The 27,254-nt window shown below is 34.7% G+C and overlaps 1 protein-coding gene across 6 annotated transcripts; it reads right to left on the bottom strand.

Moving 5' to 3' along the window:
• Window positions 1-56: 56 nt before the first annotated feature.
• ZC2HC1B (zinc finger C2HC-type containing 1B) lies at window positions 57-27,181 on the bottom strand. Of its 6 annotated transcripts, none has more exons than XM_051997889.1 (9): window positions 26,646-27,181; window positions 22,223-22,422; window positions 18,517-18,636; window positions 16,860-16,998; window positions 10,571-10,710; window positions 7,849-7,957; window positions 3,847-3,903; window positions 1,172-1,250; window positions 57-238 (listed from the first exon to the last, which is right to left on the bottom strand). In XM_051997889.1, exons 2-8 carry the CDS (start codon window positions 22,271-22,273, stop codon window positions 1,186-1,188), a joined length of 681 nt encoding a protein of 226 aa, XP_051853849.1. In that variant the 5' UTR covers window positions 22,274-22,422; window positions 26,646-27,181; the 3' UTR covers window positions 57-238; window positions 1,172-1,185. The 6 variants fall into 6 exon arrangements, with proteins under 6 accessions (XP_051853849.1, XP_051853845.1, XP_051853850.1 ...); XM_051997885.1 differs by having other exon boundaries at window positions 22,361-22,422; window positions 26,646-26,969; XM_051997890.1 differs by lacking the exon at window positions 26,646-27,181 and adding an exon at window positions 25,935-26,600.
• Window positions 27,182-27,254: the final 73 nt, after the last annotated feature.

Genomic DNA, 27,254 nt, shown 5'->3' with positions numbered 1-27,254 from the left:
ATGCATCATTTACTGATTTTATTTTTTAAAAATACAAGAAAAAATTAAACAGAAAATTTGGAGTCATTGTTTTAATCATTACATTTAAACAAGCACATTTTGAGTGGTATTCCAAGTTGAATAATAGGAATGCAAATGGAAATCTGTGGTTCTTTGGCCTTAATTAAGTAATACTTGCTTAATATCAAGGCAGCCACAGAGGATGATGAGGGGCAAGTGATCTTCTATAGAGGTCAGTCTGAAATTAGGAAAAATGACATTTTATTAAGTTTTTATTTCATCAGCAATATATTTTACTATGTATCTGTCTAATCTGATATGGTGGATAACAATTGGAATGAGGAAGACCTGGCTGGATATCACACTTCTTTTATTACTTTCAAATCGTATGACTAGGGGGCAAAGTCAGTTATTTAAATCTTGCTGACTTCAAATCCTTATTGGGAAAACAGGCATAGTAATATTTTCCTATCCTTAAGATAATACAGGTATGTGCTTTGCAACCTCTAGAACTGAAGTTTTAAAAAGTTCTTTAAAAAGAACCCCCAAAACAACTTTGTTGATTTGAAAAGTACTACAGGAACAGAAGGAAATGGGTAATTACTGGAGATGGAATTTGTCCTGGGGGCTCATGCCTTTCTTACTGCTGAAAGCGACATGGCACACAGGTAATCATTTATCAGGTATTTATCAATGGGTATCCTTTTTCAGAAAGACAAGTGAGATAATGAGGTTCCTTCCAACTCTGAAATTCTGTAAGGGAATTAGGGAAGTGGAGTATGGAGAAAGCTAGATGGTAACCTCTTTTCCCATGATGAATGGCAAACTTATAACCTTTTTGTTTTGGTCATTAAAACTTGATTAGCATTTAAATAACAAATATAGTCTATTTAAGCATGATCTTAAAAACCTAAAATTAGGTAATGCAAATATTCCCTGTACTTCGTACTCCTGTAAGAAAAACAAAACAAAACAAAACAAAAAAAGATGACATGAGTTTTTCATATGTTATCGCTGTCCAAGGTTTTTACAAATTTCTCTTTGGGTTTTACCTATTGTAATTCACTGAATTTAGAGTTATTTTCAAAATGATGTCATAAATAGCATTACATTCTTACCCTTAATTCAAGATCATCTGCAAGGGTTTGGTCAAACATAATTAATTTCTTACCTTGACTAAAGGACTTAATTTTTTTTGGAGATCATTGCTTTCTTGACTTTTAATCCAGTTCTTGCCTCTGGGGATGATCCTTTCAAGACATATACAGAACAGTCATCCTTATGCAAAAATAAAACATTAACAAGAAACCAATGGAAAGGAAGCTGATTGACATGGTGAATTCCCTTTTAGGTTGAAAGTTTTACTCTGTTTTTTCTACAGTAATTCACATACAAGGTAGACCTTCCCTCTGCTGCACCTACCAAAATGTTTTTCTTTAATTACATTTCACATTAAGTTTTCTGCACCATTTATCTAGGTCTCTCCTAACACTAGCAAAGACTTCTCATTGCTTTGGTTATCCTCCCCCCCTCCCCACCTCCTGCTTCTGTCAATACTTGGTTTGTATCCCTTGTTTTTACCCCCTTTCTCAATGAGATCACATGCTGAAAAGAATCCAATAAATTTATCACATTTTATTACCTCTCCCACAAGATTATAATCAATTTGGAGCAGCTAGGTGGCTCAGTGGATAGAGCATCAGCCATGAAGTCAGGAAGACCTGTGGCTATTACCCCTCAAATCTACTATCTGTTGTTTTTTTTCCATGCTCTCCATATATTTGTATATTTTGAAAGATATATCTCTAATCTTTAGCATTCTAAATATTTTCCTCCAAAAGGACTCTTCTGATATACACACTCATCACAGCATCTTGTAGCATCAGTTGAATATCCAAAGATGTGTGACTTTTTAAAGGCACAAAAATAGCTTTTAAACAATATCTTTCAAAGGGTTAAAACAATATAAAAAAATGCTCTAGTATCTTAGTTTTTTCCTGGCCTGGGATGCAAGCTGTCCCCTTAGCAAAAAGAATTGTAGGTAAGTCTATATCACTGCCCTTTAATTTATTAAATCAAGTATTTATTACTGTGGCACATTCTCTGCCAGGTCCCCAGAACATAAAGATTGTGTATATTTCTACCTTTGGAAGATTAAGTCTATGAGGAAAAATGTGAGTATATCTGAGGACAATTAGGTATACTACTTCCCAAAAAACAAGGTCAGGACACTCATTAATAAAATACAATAGTAGTAATGCAATTAGCATCTTTTGGGGGTATTATATGTGTGTCTATATTTTTCAGAATTTAATTTTCACAACTGCCATATGCCTTTGAATATGAGGTTGGAATAAAAGCTATTCATTTATGTCTTTCCAGTGGGTAAAACCACTGACAGTGTTGTTGCTATCAGCTTAATAACTGCCGCGATCCAAGTTAGGACAAGCTGTAGATAGACAGCAAAATATCAGAAATAATCCTTTCCATACCAAACCTTGTACACTAGTTTTGAACAAATAAAAAAGCTTTTAGCTGATAATTCTATTTTAGGGAGCTAATATAACACTTTTAGGAATAATAGTAGTTTGATATCTTTTTTTTTTTTTAACATAAGTCATTTCTGTTGATATTTCTCCTATATACAATTTACATAATACAACAAAGAAAAAAAAAGTTGAGGAAAATCTATATGCCAATTCTTGTTCATGTCAGACCTAAGGAACAAACATGGAAACATTTTACCAAATAAAAGGAAAAACTCAATCTAAAATTCCAGGGCATCTATTATCTAGTTCCTAATTGCTGATCTTATTTCTCACATGTATCTCCTAGGCTCTCAATTGAAATATATCACTCATCATTCCTTGACTATTTCTCAGGATGCATTTAGCACAGTGCTGGACCCACAGGAAACACTGACTAAAAATGTTTGTTTGACCAAACAGACCTCTGTTTATACACTCCATCATCTGCCTATTAAAACTGTACTCATTTTTCAGCAGCTAGGTGGGGAATAGAGTACCCCCTCCTGAGGTGCTGAAGTCAGGAGGACCCGAGTTCAAATGTGACCTCAGAAATTTAATACTTCCTGGCTGTGTTGGGCAAGTCACTTAACTCCAATTGCCTCAGCAAAAAAAGTACCCATCTTTCTATGTCTAACTCAAGTGCCACCCTCTCTACGAGGTCCTTCCTCAGGCAGTGAAAGGAGTGTTGGACCTGGAATCAGGGAATGCTGATCCATTTTGTTCCAATCTTGGAATCAGGGAATGCTGATCCATTTTATTCCAAACCTGAGACACTAGATGGGTGATCTTGGACAAGTCACTTAATACCATTTGCCTTCATTTCCTCAACTGTAAGATGAAAATAATAATAGCATTTACCTCATAGGGTTGTTGTGAGGAACCAATAAGTAATCAGCACAATGCCTGAGACATAGTGGGCACTATATAAACCCTATCTATTGTTGTTATTGTTATTTTTGTAATATGATTTCCTAGCCAGAAGTCCTCTCCCTCCTCTGAATTTCCATGACACTAATTTATATCTTATCATATCATATTCTATTTTGTAGCATAATTGTGTCTATTAAAGCCAGTAAGCTTTTTGAGGACACAGACTATCATATTCATCTTTCTATCTTCTGTATCCCAAGACAATGGCTGATAAATAATGATAAGATCCAAAATATATTACATGAAAAGAAGCTGTTAATGCTAGTTTTGTGTAGGCTCCAGAAGGCTGTTTTTACCCAATATGCTGAAATTAAGAGGGACACATGTGAGTGAGTGCTTTAGTTAACTGACCATCAAAATTTGATATAAAGTCTGTGGTAGGACTTACTTGAAATGAGAGTGACAACAAGAGGTCCAGCCTTTTTTTTTTTTCTTTTCTCCAGAGCTTTCAAAGTATAAAAAAAATGGGAGGGAGCCTCAAATTACTCATGGATTCTAAAGCTGACACACACAAAAGCCAAACTAAAACATTTTTTTTGGTAACATACATGAAACCTAACTTTTTTTCTTATAGCTTTTTATATACAAAATATATACATGGGTAATTTTTCAACATTGACCCTTGCAAAAACTTGTTTCAACTTTTCCCCTCCTTCCTCCCACCCCCTCCCCTAGATAGCAGGTAGTCCCATACATGTTAGATATATTAAAGTATATGTTAGATACAATATAGGTATACATATTTATACAGTTATCTTGTTGCACAAGAAAGATCAGATTTTGAAGGAAGATAAAAATAACCTGAAAAGAAAAAAACAAAAATATGCAAGCAAACATTAACAGAAAGAGTGAAAATGTTATTTTGTGGTCCATACTCATTTCCTAGTGTTCTTTCTCTGGGTGTAGCTGGTTCTGGTCATTACAGATCAATTGGAACTGATTTAGATCCTCTCATTGTTGAAGAGAGCCACACTTCCATCAGAATTGATCATCATGTAGTATTGATGCTGAAGTGTATAATGATCTCCTGGTTCTGCTCATTTCACTCAGCATCAGTTCAGGTAAGTCTCTCCAAGCCTTTCTGTATTCATTCTGCTGATTGTTTCTTACAGAACAAAATATTCCATAACATTCATATACCACAATTTACCCAGCCATTCTCCAATTGATGGGCATCCATTCAATTTCCAGTTTCTAGCCACTGCAAACAGGGCTGCCACAGACATTTTGGCACATACAGGTCCCTTTCCCTTCTTTAGTATCTCTTTGAGATATAAGCCCAGTAGTAACACTGCTGGATCAAAGGGTATGCACAGTTTGATAACTTTTTGAGCATAGTTCCAAATTGCTCTCCAGAATGGCTGGTTGTGTTCACAATTCCACCGACAATGCACCAGTGTCCCCGTTTTCCCACATCCCCTCCAACATTCGTCATTATCTTTTCCTTCATCTTAGCCAAACTGAGAGGTTACATGAACCTATTTCAAGAAGATGCATCTCTCAGGATTAGCTATTCTATATAGGACTTAGCTGCTTTCCACAGATTCCTCTTTACCCCAAATTGCCCCAGAGAAAAAAATCTGACTTGTTAACATATTGACTGATCTTGGTTTTCTTTTTATACATAGGTGGATGAGGCTACCCCCCAAAAATCCAAGACAAGTTTATTAAGTATCAAAATTCTGAGGTAGGACATATAAAACTCCCAAAGACCCATATTTATCAAGATTATTGTGGCAAAGCTATTCATACTTGAAGTATTTAAATGGAGAGCATTATTTAGAGTTGTTAAAATCTCAATCTCACTTATATTAAAGTAGAATGGCAAAATCTATGGTATTGGTAATCAAGCTGTTGATTATTGTAGGAGTTGTTTGAGGCCAGGGACTATACTTTTAGGGGTACTTTAAGATGTGCAATAAATAATGCTAGACTTGAAGTCAGGAGAAATCCTCAGTTCAAATCTTGCCTCAGACAATTGGCTAGCTATGCAAACCTCTTGGACAAGTCACTATATTTCCCTCCATCAGAAGTTTCCTCTTTTATAAAATGAGGATAATAATAGCATCTACCCCCAAAAGGATAGTGAAGCTCAAATGAACCTAAATAAATCCCTTTGCAAGGTTTAAAGCACTATATAAATGGCAACTATAATTATCTAGCAGGCCCGTTATAAACTATTTAGTCATATATTACATGGTTACTCATTCTGTCCCTCAATTGGCATATTCTTGAGAATTTCTGGGCTGTGGGGTTAGGGTGAACTTAGAGACCCATCTAGTTCAAGGCCCTCATTCTCCAATTTGATATTTTTTACAAAAAATCAAGTGTTTTGTTCAAGGTTGCAAAGAGAATAAGTAGTAGAGTCAGGAATTGAACCTACATCCTCTTGACTCCAACTATTTTTACACCATATTATGTGGTCTCCCTAGTAGCTACTGTACAATCTAATGTACTTGTTAAACCTGATAGAGAGGAAGGAAAATTCTTTCTTTTTGCAGGCAAATCAACCAATTCATAAGTTTTTTTCACTTTTAAGAAGGGACATCTTCACTTCTAAGAGAGAAATCATTCGATTTTTTTCTAACATCAGATCTCTTAACACAACAGTATTCTCCCATTTTTCTGTCCTCATTCTGTTCCATATCATTTAGTAACCTTAACAAGATAGAGAAGGAGTCAGTTCCTACAATATTCTGAAATGGTGGTGATTGTAGTTTGTCCTTTTTTTCTCAAAGAAGACATCAAGGAGGTGGTACCATGTTATGCAAGTGAATTCAATTGAAGGAGGTGAATGCAAAGTCACCAGCTTCACTTACCCCTCCAGAGCCATCTAGGTCCAGTGGGAAGAATCAGATCAGGATGGCCAGAGATGGCCCCCAGATGCACTGGGAGACTCTGGCCTTTTTAAACTAAGATCTTTACTGGTAAAAACAAATAAATAGATAAATCTGGAAGTCCAATATTGTCAGAATTATCAGGTCAAAACAAAAATTGGCATTTGCATTTGATTTAAGGCAATCAGACTCAAACAATGACTGATTGTAGCCAGTCAATGAGAAAAGGAGAAAAAAGAGAAAGGGGAGGGAGAAAGAGGGGGTGGGGGGGGGAGAGAGAGAGAGACAGAGAGAGAGAGGGAGAGAGAGAGAGAGAGAGAGAGAGAGAGAGAGAAAGAGAAAGGGAGAGGGAGAGAGAGAAAGAAAGAGAGAGGGAGAGAGAGAGGGAGAGAGAGAGAGAGAGAGAATATACACGAAAATGAACATGAGCTGTGTAGGATTTTTTCTCTATAGCCATCTGTATCCAGTGACAAGGTATAGATCAGGACAACTGGAAATGGTCTTGGATGCACTCCATCTAAGTTTTGGGAGTTGGCAGCAGTGGGACCAATCCACTGAGGGGAGCCAGGCAGTATCATTGGTACCTCTCTTTCAGAGGGAAAGAATCCAAAAGAAAGGCAGGAAAGAATAAATAACACTGAAAGGTAGGTTTTGGGTGGATCTTTGCAGTTTCTTCCTACTCCTTTCTTCTTTCATCTGAAGGCCCCAAACTAATAAAATGCTAATGATTATCTAATACTAATAAAGGTGTGCAGATCACGTGGGGGTAAAAACCTTTTAACTCCATCCATTTCATAATAAAAACCAGAAATCTTTTTTTGGGGGAAGGAGGGGATTGCTTTTGCTGTCATATCAGTCAATTCCATATAAATTAGATATTAATTTATCTAATAGAGAGAACAAGATTATTTTAACTAAATCTTTTAGAAAAATTATATTAATAACAACGCACTTAGAAGAAATTTTTTTTCCAAATAATGTTCATCATTGTTGTTTAAGAAACAATAGTGAACTGTTCTGCTCTATTTCCCACTACTAATATGTTTAGTAATTTCTTCTTTGGAAAATGAAAATGAAAAGAATCACACATTTGCATTTTAATGAACCAGAAACCAGGAAGAAAGCAGTTATTTGTAGTGGAAAAAATAAAACTCCAATGAATGACCTTTTTTTAAATTTAATTCATTAAGATAGTTTTAAAAAACTAAAATGCCTTTTTTTTGTTGCTGTTAGGCCATACCTCATATTGTGGGTCTCAGATTTTTGGAAACATCACTTTAATTAAAATGATGGTAATATTCCAAGAAACCTAGTTCTTGACCAATGCATCTATTCATTAACTATGAAAATCTTCATACTTCATATCTACAAGTTAGGATGAAGTATATCTTTGCTCATATTGAATTGGACAATATATAGAGATTACATCTAACCCAAATGTCTCTCTGTCTAGGAGTATCATTTTACTGCCTTCATCACATGTTTAGGGTTCCCTTTGACATTAATTATCTATTAAGCTCCCCCCACACCTCTCCCACAATGCTTTTCCTCACCTGTTTCGGTAGTTTGGTCCCTTGAGGGGTCCACTATCCTGTTCGGAAGCAATGTTCCCACATTATTCGTTACGGTTGATTCTTTTTTGAAAATCATTTGAGATTTGTTCTAAAGAGAAGAGAATGGATCATCTAATCTACATAATACCTGGCAATGTTTTATAACATTGGACAACAGGCCACTGGGAAAGGATGGCACTTGGGACGATCTTCTAGAATTCAGCTTAACAAATATTTAAGTGCTTACTCTGGACAAGAAACTGTTCTAGTAATTTCACCGGTTTAGGGAACTCTTAAGTAAGAAAGTTCCCTCAAGCTGACACCTTCTCTGCCCAATATGGTATCAGAGAGTAGGTTAGAGCCCTAAGAGGTTAACCTCTTGCCCAGGATCACACATGAGCAGGTTGTGTCAGAAGCAACATTAGAACTCAGTTCTTTCCAATTCCAAGGTCAGAGCTTTCCTATGCCACAAGGCCTTACCTGGGGAGAAAGATAAATACCAAAGTCCCCACAATCAAGAAGTGTAACCTCCTCTCCCTCCCCAGGAAATTATGAGAAGGCATTACTTATTTCTTTTTTCCTAGAAGATTCAGGAAGGAGAAGAGACAGTTTTCTTTTATGGTCTCAGATGGCCTATTTCTACTTCCTTTTCAAACATCCAAATGCAATTCAGAGTTTTAGAAGAGGTCCTGTGCCAGGGAAAGACCCTGAAGGAGAGTAATGGGAAGATGTTAAGTTAGATCTGAAAACAGGATTAGAACCCACAGATCTAAAGACAATAATGTCATTTCCTATTTTTTTTTTTGCATGAAAAGTGACTTTATGCATTTGAAAAAAGGAAAACTGGAAATGTGTAATTGATTGAAATATGATGTCCCAATTCTGTGCCCTTAAACAGGGCTGAAAATAATCTGTTTTCTGGGAGAGACTGAAAAAACTCCAGCACGATTGCTTTAAAATAAGGATTCCTTCTTACCTTGTGACTATCTCCAAATCTATTTGATTTCCATGGAAACCAAAGCAGATAAAGTCACCTGCAGCCACAAGTAAGAATTCTCATTTGCAGACTATAGATGATAGTTACCAGGAGAGAGCCATATTGGACAAAAAAAGAAAGAGCTTTGGGAGCCCGTAGTGACCTCTCTTTAGGCTAAGGTAGATATATTTTAAATTTTATTTTTTAAAGCAAAAGCTCATTTGTTTTAATGCAATGTAAAATTTTTTTGAAGCTGGTATAATTGTTTTTTTTTTTTTTCACTTTTCCTTTTGAAAAGCTTTTTATTACAGAAAGCAAGGATGAAATCAGTAACTTTTATAGAAAAACAAATGCTGTAACTCAGATTCCCTAGTTTACAAGAAATAGCAAAATCAAAAAAGAAAAAAAGAAAATTTCTGCCTGCTAGTTGCTAACACAATGCCAATCACAAAGGGAGACACAGAATGCTCCAACAAAAACTAGCTGTGTCTTTTGTTAAGTAAAGTACAACAAAGTCAAATAACATACTTTTTGGAGGAGTTAATTCTGCACAATGAAGACTGAAATTCCAAAGCTTCCTTTGATCTCTTTTTTGGGCTACTGCTAGTAAAAATGATTGAACAAGAGAAAAAACATATACATCTATAGCCAGTTCATGTCACCACTCAGAACACTTATAGACTGGGTCCTCCGGGGGATTACTACTCTAGGATTCATGGTTTACATTTCTAAAACTACATTTTGTGAGCCCTTACTGCTGTGTTTATCTAGAGGACATGGCTAGCTAGAAGCAATGGTAATTACTGAAATGGCATAGAAAGAAGAGTAGGCACAAAACATCTCCCCTATAAAGCTGGATTATATACTTTCCCACAAATATAGAAAATATCAATATCAGATTTCAGAAGAGAGACATACACAGTAGGAAGCTGTGGCCAAGATGTATCTTAGAAGAGGCAAGACTTGCCTCTGAAGCTGCAGACCCACTGATGTCGTCTTAGTCTGCCCAGATAGTCTCATTACCAATGGCCTCTAGCTTTTACTGCTGCTGAGACCCTGGCCTGTACCTCATTCTAAAAAAAGGGGGAGCCCTCACCCTGAAATCCAAGGACATTCCTCTAGTTCTGCTCCCTTGGACTCTGAGGATCACCACGTGCTGACAATCAAGGTGCTGGCTCCAAATTCTCACTCCTCTCTGCCGCTGAACATGTGCTTCTGGACATGGGGGGAGAGAGAACTCCCCAGCCCTTTGCTACAAGGGACAAGGGAAGGGGCAAATCTCCACAGCTGAGATATTCCTCCATCCCAGGCTCTCTTCTTCATTCTCTCTCCACAGGGCTGATTGTCAGTTTTTAAAGGTCACCAGGAGGCATGGCATAATCTCCAGCCCAAGAGATATATTACTGTTTGTCATCTCTTTCATTAGACTGTAAGCTCCTTAAGAACAGGAGCTATTTCTTGCCTTTCTCTGTATCCCCCATAGCCAGCACAGTGCCTGGGAAACATGGTAGGTGCTTAATAAATGTTTATTGACCAAATGACCCCAAGTCCTTTGCTCTAACCACTGTGCTGATATTGAGTAGTTCCAGTCAGCATCTCAGGCAGAAGGAATTTAGGTTTCTCAGTGTCTAGCCAGGGACTCTTTATTTGATGATTCTGAATTCCATCAAAGGATTCTTCCTTCTGCCCAAGGTTCCCTGAAATTTAAAGACATAAATCAGACAACCCATGGACAAATATATTTACCTGACCCTTGGATGCTATTTTGGCTGCTGTCTTGGCTGGATCAAAAACTCGGCGGGATGCCTGATTCTTGCAGAAATTAATATGTCTCGTTGCTGCAGTTTCATTAAACCTTCTCATGCAGTAAGGACATTGAATATAATCTGAACATGACAAAGAAACATTATTAAGTCAACCATCCCAAACATATTGGTGGACCAGGTTATTCTGAACAGCACAAATAGGAGTAGGAATTCTAATCCAGGAGAACTTGCCTACAAAACTCTGAAAAAATAAAGTACTAGACTTTGGTGGGAAATAGCCTAGTCTAGAAGGACTCACGCAAAGATAAAGGGGATATAAGAGAAACAAAACTCCCAAGTACACAGAGACCTATAAGACAGAAATCAAAAATTAAGTTCACCAAGCATTTATTAAAAGTCTAAAGTGCCTTGCCCATATGCAAGATAGTATACTGGATGCTAAGGACACAGAGACAGATTCGTTGCATTCCCTGGTCTCTAGCAGATTAATTTAATTAAAGGCAAAGTGGAGGGGGAGGCAGAGGAAGAAGTAGGGGAAGACATGGAAAAAGCGAACTATGATGCAAGGAAGAGTCAGAGCCTGACAAAGGAAAGATCCATGGAAAACATGAGAAATTTGAGGAGGAAGAAAATGTTTTCATATGCCAGCAACTGGGGCTTATCTGTGGCCCAGGGGATGTCATGATCTGAGGTACAAACACAGAAAAGGCAAGTCTTAGATGAGATAAATATCTGACTGGAATATATAGCACATGAAAAAGGGGAGAATGGCAAAATTGAAGAGAAGCAGACTAGGATTCAGTGTGAAAAAATAAATTACTAATGATAAGAGCTATTCAGAGGAGAAGGGAATTGCTTAAGGTATGTTTCCCTAGTACTGGAGATTTTAAATAGAACTTGCATGAACATGAGTTGGGAATGTGACAGAGGAAGATCTGTCAGATACAGGTTCAACTAGAAAGTCTGTGAGATCCTTTCCAGCTCTGATATTCTGTGATTTTTAGCAGAAATATCCATAATCAACATCACAACCACATATCATTGAACTATTATTCAATATATCAGTGGAGCATCTACTTCTCAGGGTTATTGTGAAGATAAAATGAACTAATACTATTAAAGTGCCTAACACAGTACCTGGCACAGAGTGTTATAGAAATGTTAGCTATTATTACTATGTGTGACCTTGTCAACATGAGTACATTCACCAGTAATACAGTCTGAAAGCTATTTTTTCCTTCACATTTTACATTACTACTATCCACATCTTTTTGTGATCCTCTACAAGGGATTCTATCCAATGTTCTGGGGACCTTTTCCTAGATCTCAGAATTATGAGGGTACTATTGTAGTATGTGGGCTATCACTATCTATTGTCAATCAATAAAATACTTATTAAGCACTGCAAATACAAATGACAGAAATTAAATAGACTCTGTGCTCAAGAAGCTTAAATTCTATTTAGGGAGACAATTTAATCATTTCAAAATGGAAAATACATAATTATACATATGCATGAACATATGCATATATGTGATAAATTAATTACAAGGTGATTTGGGTAGAGCAGGCAGTAGTAGCTAGAGGGAACAGCAGGGATCAGATTCAAGTAGAAGGTAGCATAAACAAATAACTTTTTTTTAAAAAAGGAAAAGGTAGCACATTCCTCTTAGTTCCTCTTAGTTTTGAAGGAAACTAGGAATTCTAAAAGGCAGAGGTAAGAAGTAGTGGGCTTTCCTAGGATTGTGTGAAGGAGGGTGGTATAATCACTTAGTCACAGAGATAGAAGTTTGTAGTTTGACATGAGAGGAAAAGCAGAAAGTCAAGTTTGGATGGACAGAAAATATATAAAGGGGAAGTGAAATAGAAGAAGGCTGCAAAGGTAATGCAAAGGTAGATTCTTGCTCAGTTTACCAAAAGTCAGCCCACTTCTTCTTCTGGTTAAAGATCCCTTTGATGGTATCTTTTTACATGGCTTTCTGAATACAATTCATCATAGGCAATATGCTACAACTTATTTGTACCCACTATAGGACTCTCCATTGTTTTTTGGGTGAGGTTTTGGAAACCATGGGATTGAAGTTTCTTATTGTTTACGTCTTATAATGATTATTAGAATATGATGGTACAACAGCATTGAGAGAACTAAGAAGTTAGAGAAGTAAAGAGGTGTTAGCATCGTCTAAATCTAAAGCAGGTTGCTGCAGATAAAGTGATTGGTAATTAATGTCACATTATATCTTTGATTCAAAATATTGTATTCAATTTGTAAGATGAATATATTTAAGTCTGAAACATAGTATATGTAGACACGGACATATGTACAGACACCCACATATGTATATACACATATGCACATATATATGTAGACATATATTCACACACAAAAGTCTTATAATACAAGGTCAGAGAAAAGAGAAGAAATAAATGAATTTGCATTTCTTGATATTTTTCAGTCACATGGTAAAAATTTTAAAACAAAGAAGGGAATGGAGAATCTGAACCATCTTTTCTTTGGACTGGGCAAAGAAAGTACTAAAAAAGATTATTTTAGTTAAGAATCAAGAGATCTGGGTCTGGGCAGCAGAGGAGATATATCTGGGAATGAAGAAGGAGATTGTGACTGGATAGTTTTAAGCAAAATTAATTTCAGATACTGATTTTTAAGAGGAAATTTAGGAAAATTTGGAATGGGAAAAGAAGCATGACAATTATAACTATGGATATTAGTGGTATTAACATTTGATAAATAAAATGAAAGCATAGCAGAATGGATTAGAAAACAAAACCCAATAGTTTCTTGCATACAAGAAATAAACTTACAATAAAAACACGAACTGTAGGGTGGAAATAAAATTAAATATGATTCAGCTGCAAACAAGAATTGCAATCATGATTTTAAATAAGATACAATTGTAAAAACAATTGCTATTAATAGAGATCAACAGGGAAATTACATTATGCTTAAAGGCATCATAAATTTTGTATAAAATCAAGAAGCACTTATTAACTTTTCACTATGTACCAGGCTTTATGTTAAGAGTAGGAAATACAAAAAAAAACCAAAATAATAATAATAATAATAATAAATGGTCTCTGCATTTAAAAAGTTTGATCCAATGGAGAAGATAAAATGCAAACAACTATATACAAATAAAATATATAAATAAATCCATATGAAAAGCATTCACATTAAAGAGGACCAGGTAAGGTTTCTTATAGAAGGTATTATTTTAACTGGCACTTCAAAGAATCCAGGGAAGTCAGGAGACAGATTTGGAGAAGGAAAGCATTCTAGATATGGGGGGCAGTCACTGAAAATGCATTGAGTTGAGAGTATCTTGTTCAAGGAACAGCAACAAGGCCTTCTTTCATGCCTCTTTTTTGGGTTATCAGAATTGCTAGTTAGGATTTTGCCCTTTAAAATCATTACAGAAAAATAAACCTCAGTAGTAGGGTCAAAAACAGGATTTGTGGCCAAGCAGCTAGTGGAAGGAAAAATATTGTGGAAAAGTTTAAATAGGTATACTTACAGCCACAGTACTACAGAAAAAAGGGTAATAGGGCATTGATGCACTGTTCCCCCAACACTGAAAAAGATAAGACCAAGAAGATTTCATGGAAAAGCTAAAAAGTCTTGTAATATCAGGGGGAAAGCTAGTTTTTACAGGGAGGGGTTAGAAATATCTTTCTGTTCATGTAAGAATCAGAGTTAATAACTGGGAACATGGAGTGTTGAAATGAGAGCAAGAGACTCAAAATAATGCTGGATAACAGTCAATGTGCCATAGGATAATCAGTATCCTTACTGTAGATCCAAATCCATCAAAAGTGAAAACAGATGAACTGAATATCTGCAAACATATAAAATAACCAGATTAAGAGAAGAAATAATTAAAATAACACAATATCAGAAAGAAAACAATTCTTGGACCAGACCAATTTATAAGTGAATTCTATTAAACATCTAAAGAATAATCATTATCTACTTAAGTTGTTTGCAAAAAAATAAAAGGTGCTCTACCAAATAGCTCCTATTACACAGATGGGTTATTGATACTACAATTAAGAAGGGATAGACTAGTGAAATAGAACAACCAATCAATATGACAACATTTCTACAAAAAATTTAAACAAGCTATTAGTCAATATGAGACAGCTAAATATAAAAAATATTCAATATAACTAGATTGAATTCATACCAAGAATTTTAGGATGGCTCAATATTAGGAAATCTATTAGCATAATCATATTAACAATAAATTATATTGCTTGCTTTTTCAATGGATGGGGTAGGGTCTGGAAGGAGGAAGAGAATTTGGAATGCAAAATAAAAAATTAACGCTGAAACATAAAACAAACTTGTAAAATACCCCAATAATATCATTATATTCATGGATACAAAAAAGGCTTTTGCCAAAATACATAACTCTTATATTTAAAATTGAAGCATTGAAATGAAAGGATCTTTCCTTAGCTTAAGATATACAAAATCAACAGCTAGAATTATTTTAATGAAGAAACAATGAAAACTTTAATATGAAACATTCTGAATTCTATCCAGTGTTTAAAGAGTAATTAATGCCAACACTATAAAATTTATTATCAAAAATTAAGAGGAAACTTTACCAAACACACTTTTTCTGAGAAAAATATAGCCTTTTAAAACCCCAAATCACAAAATAATGAGAACTGTATACCAATATAATTAGTTAATAATACCAAAATTTTAAATAAAAATAAATTTTAAAAATTGCAGAAATATATAAAAGAACTTATTCACTCCCAAGTTGTATATGTACTAGGCATGCAAGAACAGTTCAATATCTGGAAAACAATTAGTAGAAAGATTAAAAACCAAATATCCCAAATCACATGTAGCTTATTTGTTTACAGATTAATTGAATTATGCTCATATTACTCAAATGAGCCCTAAACTAGATGTATAAAAAAAGTTCCTGTATTGAAGTGCTCCAAATCCAATGTACAAGTAGGGATTGGAATAGATGGGCCTTCAGTTTTTGCGAAAAGGTAATGTAGAGCTTAGCTTACCACAAGTTCAAGATGAGACTTATGGAATGGTTTAGTAATTAGCAGATCAGATCTGAGCCACTCAAGAGCACTGGCTGGTAGCTGGAGCTAGATATGGACTCTGACCCTACTTGGCTTTACAGTAACATTTTGATTTTTAACCAATCTCTCCCTGCCTTTACACTTAACTGATTAACTGTGAGCTGTTCCCTTTCCCTTACCCAAAGAAGAAAAATTTATCAAGTTTAGCTCAAGTTCTTTCCCCTCAAATAAGTCTTCCTGGATTGCCCTAGGCCTAGGTGACAGAATTCTTATAAAATTTTTCAAATTAAATTGTTAATTTTTTTTTTACACACATCTTTGAGATAGAAATTTGTTTCAGGGAGAAATGTGGTAATTAAAAAAAGAACTGTACAATTTCTCAGTGGAAATCCAGCCCAGTCGATTAAGGTGACTTCAAGGAAATTAAAAGAAAAGAAAAGAAAAAAAAAATCAATGAATTTAAAAGCAAAATGCAACTTTCAAGGAGAGTTGTTAATTTTTCCATTTCACATTTCAGGAGACTTTATTCCACATTTCTCTGGTAGTTTTTCTTATTGCTGAGCTGTAGAAGAGCTTCAGAATTATAGAGGACATACAATTGGATGAGTATTTCAAAAATGAACAAGGACATAAAAGAAAGTGATAGGTATTAAAGATGACTGTCATTATGAAAGATATTACTTTCACATATTTTATCTGGAGTAAAGAGCTGAAATATTTTATGAACTAAGCATTTAAGAGGGAAATGAAGTAGTATGTGCCTTTCCATTTTGAGACTGTGAATTTGAAATAGAAAGGAAATAATCTTCATGTGGTAAAAACAAGAAATGGATAATATTTAGAATATTTGCGGTATAAGACCTATGATTTTATCAGCATAGGAAAGTGACAAAACATCAGCTCTGCAACTTAAACGTCTCAGAGTTCTGAAATTGGGGAAGAGGTGGATAAGAGATTAGTTGAATTGCCCATTTACACAGCCAGAATGAGTCAAAGGTAAGGCCTGAACCAGATCTCCTTGACTTCAAGGCTTACTCTTTATCTTTTATCCCACATTACATTAGAATGTAATTTTTAAAGTAAAGAGTATTGCTTTGTAGATTTTAATTTGGATAAGTGGTTGGAGTTAGGCCAAGGTGAAAATGGAGCATCAATTAAAATGTCAAAGATCAACTGGAAACATAAAAGGCTCCAACCTGGGTTGATAGTTGGAGGGGGTGGAGGAGGAAGAGGACGGCCTTCCTTAATGGCTAACATACACTGCTTGGCTGATCGAATTGTGTTAATAAAGTCTTCATGTTGTTGTCTCCAATTATATTTCTTCACGGGTAGCATCTATAAGAGACCATAAGCATCAAAGTAGACTACACTTCCCTAAAAAACAAGATGATTAAAATAAAACAACCCAGTTGAGGATATAAATCCATGTGAAACTGGAGAAAAGGTTCTTTCTTCCCTTTTTTTTTCCAATTTGAATAACTGACCCAAAAGAGGTTTGAAAAAAATCTGATGATAAAATTTTATAGACTCCAATTTTTAAATGGAATGAAATGAAGATCAAGTTAGACATAAAGCAGGCATTTCTTAACTTTTTGGGAATTAGGATATCTCGTAGTCACTTGTCTTATTTCACAATTTAAGTACTACATGAGATATGTATATAGGTATGTATACTTGTATATAATACATGCACAATTTTAAATACATATATATATATATAGGTATAAGACATACATATATTGCCATATATATACTTTTGGTCTAGATCTATGATTTTATTGGTGGAGCTTTTGGTCTTCTATAACTCATTCAGAGAATTGCCAGAGGGCAAAAGGAGGTTTATTGATTTGTCACAGATTCACATAACCAATATGTGTCAAGAGGTGTGACTTTAACACGTTTCTGTCACGAAGGCCTATTCTCTATCCATATAATAGTACGCTATGTAGCCCTCTCATTCATATATATATGTGTATATACACATATATATATATGTATTTTGAAACCTTTCAGTTAAGTTTTTGAGATATGCACAAACCCTTTAAAATAACTAAAGATAATCTAAGGTATCACAAAACCAGGTATAGAAATAACTAAGATGATTTTTCATTTTTTAAAATTCCTTCCCTGCAAGTATATGCAATGCAGAAACCTGGCAATGAAAAAGTCTATACTCTACTCAAAATGATCTCATCATTAAAAGCAGCAGTGAAATGTATATGATGCTGAATAAAATTTAAAGTATGACTAATAATTTTATCTATTTTCTCTATATTTCTCATTCATCTCTTTTATGTTTCTAACAGTCATTTCTTTTGAATGTCACAGATCTATTCCTGAAACTTTACTTCTGCCTTTCGCCATTGACTCAATAATACCAGCAAAGGAAAAGCAAAATGAAAGAGTTGCCCTGTCTTTTTTTATCTGGAGTAGATGCAATACACATGAGTTCATAGTAGGGCTTTCAGTTTATTATTTGGAGATTTTGCTTTAAACTACTGGGAATATTCCTTGCTTAGGTAGAGTATTATATTCATGCAACCTGCAAAAGAATAATAAAAAAATTGTTCAAATAGCATTATTTCAGATAGCATCCTTCAAATGTATCCTGAGCATATTATCACTTATCAGTAAAAAATGGCCCCAACACTGAACTTAAACAGTCCACGTCCAATTGAAAAGCTGGAAAGAGAACTAGTATCTCTTGATGTCTTCAAGTTAATAAAGAACCACCTTAAGTTCATTTCTGTGCCCTTTCATGATCATCTTAACTGAATGCTGTATAGTAACCAACATAAACAGAAATATATTTAAGACAGTCACTGGAAAACAATAAGGAAGACCAAATGGTACCTTGGCATTGGGAGACTCTCTGACTGTGAGAATGTCAGTGCCTTGTAATCTTTGCTTCAAGGAATTGAAAGGCTTACGTTTTTTGTTGAAAAGTCTTTTGCATATTGGCCCATGCCTTTCCTAGGAAATAGAAAAGGAAAAGAAAAGATGACTATAATGTTGTAAATGTTAAGGCCTACTGTTTTCATTGCATTGCATGGGACTTATCTCTAAAGCTCAATATTTTATGCCCACTTATTTTATTCCAGTGTTAATCTTGGTTTTATAAATGTAACCCAGTTATTTGGATACTCACCTATTCCACCCAATATTCTTATTAGAACACAGTATGTACAAATTTCCAACATAAAAAATGTAGCACACAACAGCTCTAGAATAGTAGAAACGCACTAAGCGTTGGAAGAAATCTTAGAGGTTATGTCATTCAAACTCTTACCCTAAGCAGGAATCCCTTTCAACTACACCTCTGACTGTAATGAATGCATCCATCATCTGCCTTAACACTTTAGTGATGGGCTGCCCATCTCACTGCTGGACAACTCTAATTGTTAAGATCTTCCTTATAAGAGACCTCAATCTGCCTTATCTTAACTCCTATTCATTCACTCTAAAATTCTACTTTCTGGAGTAATACACAGGAAATCTAAACTCACTTCCAAATAAAAGCTCTTCAAATATAGAGAGCAATCATAGCCTGTCTATCTCCAAGATTCTTCTCCAAGCTAACTGACTCAGCTCTTTTAGTAGATGGAGTTTCATATCACCTCACTATATACTGTAGTTACTCTCCTCTGGAAAAGCTCAAGTTTTTCAAGGCACCTGGCAGTGAACACAGTAGTCCAGAAGTAATCTGAATGAGGCAAAGGACAATGGAACTATTATTTCCCTCAATTCATTACAATTAGATTTATTTATTAAATGCCTCTTATGTGAAGAGCTTTGTAGTAAGTACTGAAAGAAATTAAAAATAAATAAACAAAAAAGAGATAGATCCTGTCCCTAAAGAGCTTACAATTGAGTAGAATAAGTTAAACTATGTAAATGATAAATGCAAAACAGGATATGATGAATTAATAAGCATTTGTTAACTGTTTGCCATGTGTAAAGCTCTGTGCTGTTATAAAAGCATAACCAAAGTGGGAAGGATCAATTTCTGCTAGATAGTGATGGTGGGAATCAAGGATTTTGAGTATCACAGAAAACTATGAAGGCAGTGATTGTCACATTTATTTAGACATTATCCTTCTATTACATTATACTTTTACTACTGCAGCTCAAGGTCATGTTGTAGTTTTGATGTGGTAAAATGCCAACCTTGAAGTTTTACCTCTGATACACAATGGTTGTGTAACCCCAAGCCAAGTGATTATCACTTAACTTCTCAATGCTCTATACAACTCTCTAAGACTATGTAAGTTGAAGAAAAAGTATCTACACCTCCATAAGTTGAGTTTCCTCACCAAGAAGTTTCCTAAACAAGTGAAATCACAAGTCCAGTTCCTAACTCCAACACGCTGTGATATTAAGACCTATTTTTTAATCATCACTACAAGACTTTATACATCTCTTGTGTAAAAAAATTTCACCTTAAATTTGTTGCTTTTAGACATCCCTGTTATTACATTTCTATAAAATTATTCTGATATTAACTACCTGTTTCTATCATAACACTGAATATTGTTCCCTGACCAAAAAAAAAAAAAATCATAGATGAAAATAGAAGTTGATGCAAATGACTTACATGACCTAACTGGTCAGGGACAACCATCATCAAACTGATCATCAGTTTAGTACTGCCTTATAGAGCCAAGAGAAATTACTGACCACTTAGCTGGGATTAGGTCAATGCATCCGGTCAAAAGACAATGAGAAATGGAAAAATGAAAACAAACCTATGAAGTCACTTAGTCAATGATTCCAAAATCAGCGATGTAAAGGCTAGGAACTAGATTTCAAGAATGATGATGATGATAATTACAACTCTCATTTATATAGCACTTTGGATTTTCAAAATGCTTTACAACATTGTTTCATCTGCTTCTATATAGGCATTGCTACTAGCCCTATTTTTAATAGATGAGGAAACTAAGGCTCAGAGAAATTTAAGTGATTTACATGTGATTTATACAACTACTAAGTATCTGAAATAGGATTAAAACTCAGGTCTTCCTGATTTCCAATCCAGCTGCACCTGAAACCCAATGACTTTCTCCTCATCAGTTTCCAAAATACCATATTCAAGTTTCCCTGGTACAATGTAGCATATTGAAAAGAAGAGATACTTGTACCCTAGAAGTTAAATATTGCAATACATTTAAGAAATTCAAGTTCCTCCACTTTCTTTAAGGAGTTTGAAGTTTTAGTTTAACTACTTTGGAAAGCCATACTTAATATACTTTGTTTTGTTTTGTTTCATTTTTGAGGTAGTTGGGGTTAAGTGACTTACTCAGGGTTCACACGGGGGGTGTGTGTGTGTGTGTGTGTGTGTGTGTGTGTGTATCTGAGGCGCGCGCGTGTGTATGTGTCTGTGTGTGTATCTGAGGTGTGTGTGTGTGTGTGTGTATCTGAGGCCAGAATTAAACTCAGTTCTCCCTAACTCCAAGCCTGGAGCTCCATGCATTGTGCCATCAAGCTTCCTTCATCAATTTGTACATTAAGCTCACTACTCCCTTTGCAGCCTGTGTTCTGACCTTCAATCATTTTTAGTTAGCAAACTCTCAAGTCTAACCAATTTTCTTCAAGGAAAACTTTTTAATTAAAAAAAAAAAAGATGTTGCCATCTTGGATTTATTTATGGGACCCCATTAGGATGCTGGCAAGGTACTGGACCCAAGTATTACTATACTAGACATGGCATATTAAATTCAGATTCTTTATACAATATATTGATTACATTTTTAAAAATATAACTTGAATTACATTCTTTAAGTTTTAATGATGGGCTCTAATAGCAAGTTCTTTTGCATATTATTTAATATATGCATATTAATATATTCCTATCCCTTCCTATCTCTGAGGAATATAATTTAATATAAATATTGTAAATACTAAATAAATTTAATATAAAAATTAATAAAAATTAATGAAATAAATATAATTTAATATAAATAATATTAAATAAATATATAAATAAATAACATCTCTCAGAGATAGGAAGGGACAACAATTTTTACTTAAACTCATAAATGGGGAAACCAACAACAGCTTTTAACTATGGAATGGGGATTATGAGTTATGTAGGTTAACTTCTTCATTAGACACAGATGAGGAAACTGAGGATCATGAAATTTAAATAGTTTATCCAAAGTCAAACATGTTATAAAGGCAGAACTGGACTTCATTCTACATTTTCTGATTCCAAATTCAGCAGCAATTTTCATATTCTGCTTCCCTGAGTTGGGAAAGGCCAGAGTTATTGAAAAAGTGGGGGCTAAAATGCAGGTATGCTACATTGAATCCTCAGTCCATTTTGTTATATACTACATTGGCTTTGAAACCTAAATCCACAAATCCTTGCTGGAAAAGCAAAAAGTTGTTAAGAGCAAACCAATGTTTTTTTTTTTTTTTTTTTTGGTTTTTTATCCGCTACACACCTCCATCTGGTTTTTTTTTTTTTTTTTTTTTTAATGATGATTCCTAGAAGACATTTTTTTACAGAATTCAGCTGCTCTTTTAAAGGAAGCCACACCAATTTGTATCAGTGCACCTTAGTTTCAGCAGCAAATTGTACTCCCATCCTACTTCGTTCCTTTTCCATATTTGCATTTAATCTTTTTGCCTCCTCCACAATATTATACTTTATTTAATTTCAATGAAATGCATCCACAAAATGTCTTAATTTTACCAGAACATCTGGTGCAAAGCTTCTCCCACAGACATCACAACGATATAACTTCAGATTGCCATCTGTATCAAATTCAAAAAACAAAAAATGTTAGTTACACAGAATTTCTTGCCCATAGAAACTGATGTATAGAGCAGCCCACGACTGCTTAATATTATTCCCTTCCCACCTCCTACTTGCAGAAAAGTCCTTTGTAGATCCACCTGTGTTTTTCTTTTCTACTGTGAACTTCTCACCTCACTGAGCAAGCAAATTTCACAACCCCCAAGCAGCCTTGGCATAATTATTTGCTTTTCCATTTTTAGGGTATTTTAAAATTAAGTGCCTAATAATACCTTTGGGGATACACACAAAATTAAAGGCAAAGCATAAAATTCAAATGCTGGAAAGTTAACATTTTGCAGGTAGGTACAACGAACTGGATTTGGAATCATTAAACACGAGTTTGATTCCTGCCTGGTTCTGCAACTAAATACCTGTACAACCTTGTGGGTCAGTCACATCTGCCTTTTTTTGTGACTCCATAGACATTACTGTCCATGGGGTTTCTTTGTCAAAGATACTGGACTGGTTTACCATTTCCTTCTTCAGGCAATTAAGACAAATAAAGCTTAAGTGATTTGCCCAGTCATACAATTAGTGTTTGAGGTCACATTTGAACTCAGGTGTTCTTCCTGGCTCCAGGTCAACACTTCTATCCAGAGCCACCTAGCTGTAAGACATTTATTTAACCTCTTTTGAGCCTTGTTTATCTCTCTAAGTTAAGGGGACTGACCTAAATGATTTTCAGCTCTGAAAATGATCAGATGTGCTAGATAAATGGCAAGAGACAGAAAAGTTCAGGGAAAGGAGAAATTGTGGCTTGGAGCAGTTAAGGAAGTTTTCATAAAGTAGGACTAGAGATAAGCCCTGAAGGAGGAGATGGAGTTTGGGAACAGAGCACCCTAAATCAAGGGCTATTGCCTGGCCAAAGGCAGATAGGAAGGACTGAGTATGGCACATGTATATTGTAAGAAGTCTGATCTGAGTGGAAGAGAGCGCTCATGTTAATGGTCTGAAATTTGGTCGAATAAGAATCAGCTTATATAAGACTTTGAAAGCCAGGCAGAAGAATCTAGATTTGGTGAAACAAAGAAATATTGTAGCTTCTTAAGGAATGGTGATAATGGAAAAATTGGACACGTAATGGATTAGAAATGCAAGAGATTGTCAAGAAAACCACTTCGGCCATAAATTACAGTCATCTAAGTTATGACATGATGATCGAGTACAATGGACTAAAAGTGGTTTCAGCAGAAATGGGATATTATAGCAATAGAACTAATATGTGATGTTAAATATCTGAATGATGGAAACCCAAATCTTCAAAGATTTGGTGGAGATCAATGGAGAGGTACATGGTCAATATAAATAGGCTGATATATAATCAATGAACTATACAAGAAGATAATGATAAAACTAAAGAGATTTAAGACCAAGAAAGGAAGTGGACTGGACATATAGCAAGAGCAAAAGATGTGATGTCTCTGTGCTCTATTGATATCCATACAATATCAAAAAGATTTAGAGGAAAACCCTTAGTATATCCATATAAGGTGAACAGGTTCCCTCTTAAAAGGATTTACAGGAAGGCATCAGCTTAGAAACCATGAATGTAAAAATGCATGGATGGCTTTTGATTTGCAATTAAGAGAGTGCTCCCATAACATCACAGATCAAAGTGGTACATGGAAAAATAATAATCTAAGAAAATATGAAAAATAAAAACCCTTTGAAAGAGAAAATTCTACACCCAATCTTAATTTATTCAGCAAATATTTTAAGACACTGTGGAATCTTTAAAGATTGGTTTTTCATCTTTTCTTTTGAGATGACTCTTTTGGAGTCCTCTCTCTCTCTGCAAATATCCATGGTGCTAGAACTACAGCATCCAAAGAAATATGAGGGATTTACTCTATGTAATTCGGTCCCATATTATTGGGAAGATGGCTAAAGCTGGTTGAGATTAAGAGAAAATGAACTAGTTTCTTACTTTAAAAAAATCCCAATGTCTTTTAGGGCATTATATCAGCTATGCACAAATCATCCTTATAAGGACATGCCAAAGCAGAGAAGAAGTTTTTCTCATCTGATTGTGGGGTAGCCAAGAAAATTTAAAATCAGAGTTTAGCAGAGCCAATGGTTTTCCTTCTCCAGAAGGAACTCTAGTTGCTTTAAGGTCACAAAGATCATTAACCATTAAAAGAGATTTCACTCTTATGTGAACTGAGTTTGACTGGAATAGCCAATCAGGTCAGAAAGTTACACCAGAGACCACAAGCATAATCACAATGTAAAGGAGTGAATTTTAATATTTCAACTAAGAAGTGATCATTCCTGAACAGTTTTTTAAGAAGGGAGTTATCCAATGACATCACAATGGTGAGTGTACACCAATAGTATACTACAAATGAAAAAAAGCTGTTTATTATCAAATGAATTTAACTTCTAAAATAGTAAAAGTATTAATAAGTCTGGAAAAAATACATTAAAAATAATTGTTCAGTCGTATCACTCTTCTTAACTCTACACTTTGGAGTTTTCTTAGCAGAAACTTGAGTAATTCATCATTTATCACTCTGGCAAAACTGAAGCAAACAGGGTTCAGTGATTTGCCCAAAGTCACACAGTTAAGTAAGGTTCTGGAGCCAGATTTGAACTCACAAAGACAAGTCTTCCTGATTTCAAGACAAGCACTCTATTCCCTTTGTCACTTAGCTCTCTTAACTGTAAAAGCTGCTGAAGTGATCACAAACTAGCTCATCTTATTTACGATCACCACTTTCTTTTTTCCCTCTCTTCCATTCCTTTTGCCTGAAATGGCTCTGTTGGATGATTCCAACCTCCATTCAAGACCTACTCAGCGCACAGCTCACTTTCCCTACTGAAACTTCAACATCTGTGGAACACTGGATTTGAGGACAATTCCTTTGTGCTCCCAAAGCATTTGATATATCACTCATTTGGCACTTGACTAATAATACAGTAGAGCATGATATCATTTTTGTATGTGTGTGCATATATTTATCACGTGTATACATACACATATATCTCTAAATAAGATATATACCCATGTATGCATATATTTATATGTCCACAGCCATCATCTTTGAGGCAGGGAGTGTTAGAGACATTGCCTTTTTACCTTTTTGTATTTCCAATGCTAACAAAGTGACTTAAACAGTACATACTAATAAATTTACTCATATCTTTTGATGATAATCTTAATCACAGTATTATTACATATTAATTTTATTGTTCAAAATGTCATGGCAGAATATTGTGCATCTCTGCAGAACCAAAAATTTTATTATCTTGCTCCTCTCACTTTTTCTTTGCTAAAATTTGTGATCTCTGGTTACAGCTCAATAGTGTTCTATTATTAATATATTCTTAAATTATCTGATTCATATACAATGAAATTAAAAGCCCACAAAATAAATTTACCCAGAACTAAAATTTTTCTATCTACAAACCCTTTTCTGGTCTGAGGAACTGTTTTCAATTGACTAAGTAGCTATTGTAGTTAACATACCTCTTCTTAGGGAAGGCTTTTACCATTGGAAAGACAGCTTAATTGGGAAATCAAGAGACACAGATTTTAATTCTACTGCCACCTGGTTATATAAATAGGAACAAGTACTTCACTTTCCTGAGCCTTCATTTCCTCATCTATTTAAGAAAAAAAATAAAAAGTATCAGACCAGTTAATTTCTCTTGAGTTGATCTTTCTCCATTCACATTAGTTTTTAAATATGAGTTTCCTACTCTGATACTTTTCTCAAGATTTATTCAACAAACTTTTCTTTAGTTTCTACCATGTATATGGTTGTCTATATAGCACCTATTATATTTTCTCCACAAACAATTGAATAAATTCTAAATGAGTTAGAATCGTATAGTGTTAATACATAGTTCAAATTAACTAACAGAGAACTATGGAATATAAGGATAAAAGATTTCCATTAAACAGATCACTGTCAGAGCTAGAAGGATCCTTATATCATCTAATCTAATCCCTTCCTTTTATAGATGAGGAAACTGAGGCCTAGAAACATGAAAATGATTTGACTATAGTCATACAAATAGTGACAAAATTGTGATTTGAACTAAAGTTTGACTCCAAAACCAAAATTCTTTCCACTGTTCTATGATGTTTCTTTGGAAAACAAAATGAGAATCCCACTGGTATTACTAGTTAGCTATGAAACATAATGCTTAAGTTTAGACATCAAATGCTATTCACCTGATGGATATGGTTCCTTCCCAAGCATTCCGTTCATCACTCCCATTGATTTGCTAAACACAGATATACAACAGTTATATCTAACATGTTGATTACAGACACATGAAGAAATTATCATTACCAAGTGTTTTGCAGCCAAGTCAGTCACCAGTCACTAGCTACCAAATAATTGACAATTATGACTCCAATCCCATGAATCTTACAAATGTGATGAGATTTAAAGGGAGAACAACAAAACCCAAAAACTCCAACAGAAAGACTCCCAAATGTCTATTTGTATATTTTTTATCAAATATAAACTAGTTCAACTTCAATTAGTTCAAATCATAAAAAAAAAAAAAAAAAAAAAAGAGAGAAAGAGAGCACAAAAAGCAATCTTTCTAAATCAAAGTAATCTGCTATTAGATTGATTACAAATTATGTCTCATTCCAGAAGGGGACTTACAGTATAAAGTCCACTGAACATTGATGCACGCTCAGGATTTAATAAAGATAAACTCTTATCAGGCCACTTTTCTCTATCAATTCACTTAGAACCATGCTATCAATCCATCATCAGTGTAGGGAAATTTATTAAGAATGTTCAAGAATGCTGCCAAATGTACGGAA

This window comes from Antechinus flavipes, chromosome 4 (genome assembly GCF_016432865.1).
Source record: "Antechinus flavipes isolate AdamAnt ecotype Samford, QLD, Australia chromosome 4, AdamAnt_v2, whole genome shotgun sequence".
NCBI lineage: Eukaryota > Metazoa > Chordata > Mammalia > Dasyuromorphia > Dasyuridae > Antechinus > Antechinus flavipes.
Note: the sequence above shows the minus strand (reverse complement) of the source record. Positions and strands in the feature narration are given on the sequence as shown.

Excerpts from the sequence above, each read along its gene's own strand:
- ZC2HC1B (XM_051997885.1), bottom strand. The coding sequence starts at position 26,763 with ATGATAATTTCTTCATGTGTCTGTAATCAACATGTTAGATATAACTGT. Across the intron at positions 18,637-22,360 it reads GCTTTGCACCAGATGTTCTG|GAAAGGCATGGGCCAATATG; the intron begins GTAAAATTAAGA and ends TCTATTTCCTAG. Across the intron at positions 7,958-10,570 it reads AAATAGCATCCAAGGGTCAG|AACAAATCTCAAATGATTTT; the intron begins GTAAATATATTT and ends TCTTCTCTTTAG.